At 41.8% G+C, this 2,500-nt stretch overlaps 1 protein-coding gene across 1 annotated transcript in view; it reads left to right on the top strand.

Moving 5' to 3' along the window:
- The window catches only part of LOC307118661 (neurobeachin-like), a gene marked incomplete at its 3' end in the record, with an annotated part of 142,501 nt that overhangs the window by 133,341 nt on the left and 6,660 nt on the right, over positions 1-2,500 (top strand). The window contains exons 6-7 of the mRNA XM_079804373.1: positions 1-16; positions 2,078-2,491. The exon at positions 1-16 is cut by the window's left edge and continues 111 nt beyond it. Of these exons, the coding sequence (XP_079660499.1) occupies positions 1-16; positions 2,078-2,491 (430 nt within the window). The remainder of the gene's footprint in view (positions 17-2,077; positions 2,492-2,500) is intronic.

Here is a 2,500-nt window from a genome sequence, read left to right as displayed (position 1 = left end):
CTTCCAGCCCAGGAAGGTGAGCGAGCTCTGGCCTCACACACACACACACACACACACACACACACACAGACACACACACACACACAGACACACACACACACACACACGCTCACGCACACACACACACACACACACAGACACACACACAGACACACAGACACACACACACACACAGACACACACACACACACACGCTCACGCACACACACACACAGACACACACACACACACACACACACACACAGACACACACACACACACACGCTCACGCACACTCACACGCACACTCACACGCACACTCACACACACTCACACACACACACACACACACACACACACACACACACACACAGACACACACACACACACTCACACACACACACTCACACGCACACGCGCACACACACACACACACTCACACTCACACACACACACACACACACACACACACACACACACACACACACACAGACACAGACACAGACACACACACACACACACACAGACACAGACACGCACACGCACACTCACACTCACGCACACACACACACACACTCACACGCACATGCGCACACACACACACACACACACACACACACACTCTCACACACACACACACACACACACACACTCTCACACACACACACACACACACACACACACACATTAGGATGCAGCGTTCTGCAGTACAAACACACACTGATCAAGATTTGTCGCTACTTTGGTTACATCACGGCTTCAAATAAATATGATAAATTGAATATTAGGGTTATGAATATGAAAACCGCGTCGGTACCTTAGATTGTAATATGAGCATCAGCTGATCTCATTCATAAAAAACTCCTCTATTCTCATCATGAAGACAAAACAACATCCCTCAGGGCTTCTAGTTCAAAAGTGTGCAGATGAGGAGAAATATTGATAGATTCTCATATGACTGTCAAATTTCATGAAGATAACATGTGCATTCTCTCTGACATAAACAGCTTCCAGAAATCGCTCTAACATGCAGATAGACACGTTTGAAGATAATAAACACACAATCGCAACAATATATGGCATATCTGTGTTATTTAAACCATGTCGGGTGTTTTCATAAGAGATTATATTTAGAATGCAACGCTATTCAAGCTTTTATAATTATGCAGAATATTGTAAAGTGATATATTTTCTGTTTGATTTTTTTTATCCAAAGCCAAATGAGATCCCATAAGGTTATTTAAAACATTTGACCTGTGATATAAAGTAAGTTTGGAGTTTTAATATCATTAATTGTTGTGTTTTAATAAATTATAAATTATGGTTTAATAAATCATAAATTGTTGTGGCAGATAATTAAGCTTGTTTTAAGCAAAAACTCACTTGATTTTGATTTTCTCCCCAGAAATTTTTAGTTATCTAGTAAATTAATCTTGATTTAAGAATTTTAAATATTTGGACTGGAAATAAGAAAAAATACCAAATAAGAAGAGCATTTTATCTTTATAAGAAGAGTCAAATAATCTTCTGATCATTTAAAATATAATAGGCCTTTGTTGACTACATTTCAAATAAAATAAACTACAAAAATATATATTTCCTTTGCTCTGTTGCTCTGTCACATAGGCCTACCTGAAGCTCATTCATTATGCAGCTCATTGTGCAGCTCATTGTGCAGGTTATTATGCAGCTCATTATGCAGCTCATTATGCAGCTCATTGTGCAGCTCATTATGCAGCTCATTATGCAGCTCATTATGCAGCTCATTGTGCAGCTCATTGTGCAGCTCATTGTGCAGGTTATTATGCAGCTCATTATGCAGCTCATTGTGCAGCTCATTATGCAGCTCATTATGCAGCTCATTGTGCAGCTCATTGTGCAGCTCATTATGCAGCTCATTATGCAGCTCATTATGCAGCTCATTGTGCAGCTCATTGTGCAGCTCATTGTGCAGGTTATTATGCAGCTCATTATGCAGCTCATTATGCAGCTCATTATGCAGCTCATTATGCAGCTCATTATGCAGTTCATTGTGCAGCTCATTGTGCAGCTCATTGTGCAGGTTATTATGCAGCTCATTATGCAGCTCATTATGCAGCTCATTGTGCAGCTCATTGTGCAGCTCATTGTGCAGCTCATTGTGCAGCTCATTGTGCAGCTCATTGTGCAGCTCATTGTGCAGCTCATTGTGCAGCTCATTGTGCAGCTCATTGTGCAGCTCATTGTGCAGCTCATTGTGCAGCTCATTTTGCAGCTCATTGTGCAGCTCATTGTGCAGCTCATTGTGCAGCTCATTGTGCAGCTCATTGTGCAGCTCATTGTGCAGCTCATTTTGCAGCTCATTGTGCAGCTCATTGTGCAGCTCATTGTGCAGCTCATTATGAAGGCTATTGTGCAGCTCATTGTGCAGCTCATTATGCAGCTCATTGTGCAGCTCATTGTGCAGCTCATTTTGCAGCTCATTATGAAGGCTATTGTGCAGCTCATTGTGCAGCTCATTATGCAGCTCATTGTGCAGCTC

The sequence above is a fragment of the Gobio gobio genome (assembly GCF_949357685.1).
Source record: "Gobio gobio genome assembly, chromosome: 22".
In the NCBI taxonomy this organism is placed as follows: Eukaryota; Metazoa; Chordata; class Actinopteri; order Cypriniformes; family Gobionidae; genus Gobio; species Gobio gobio.
Note: the sequence above shows the minus strand (reverse complement) of the source record. Positions and strands in the feature narration are given on the sequence as shown.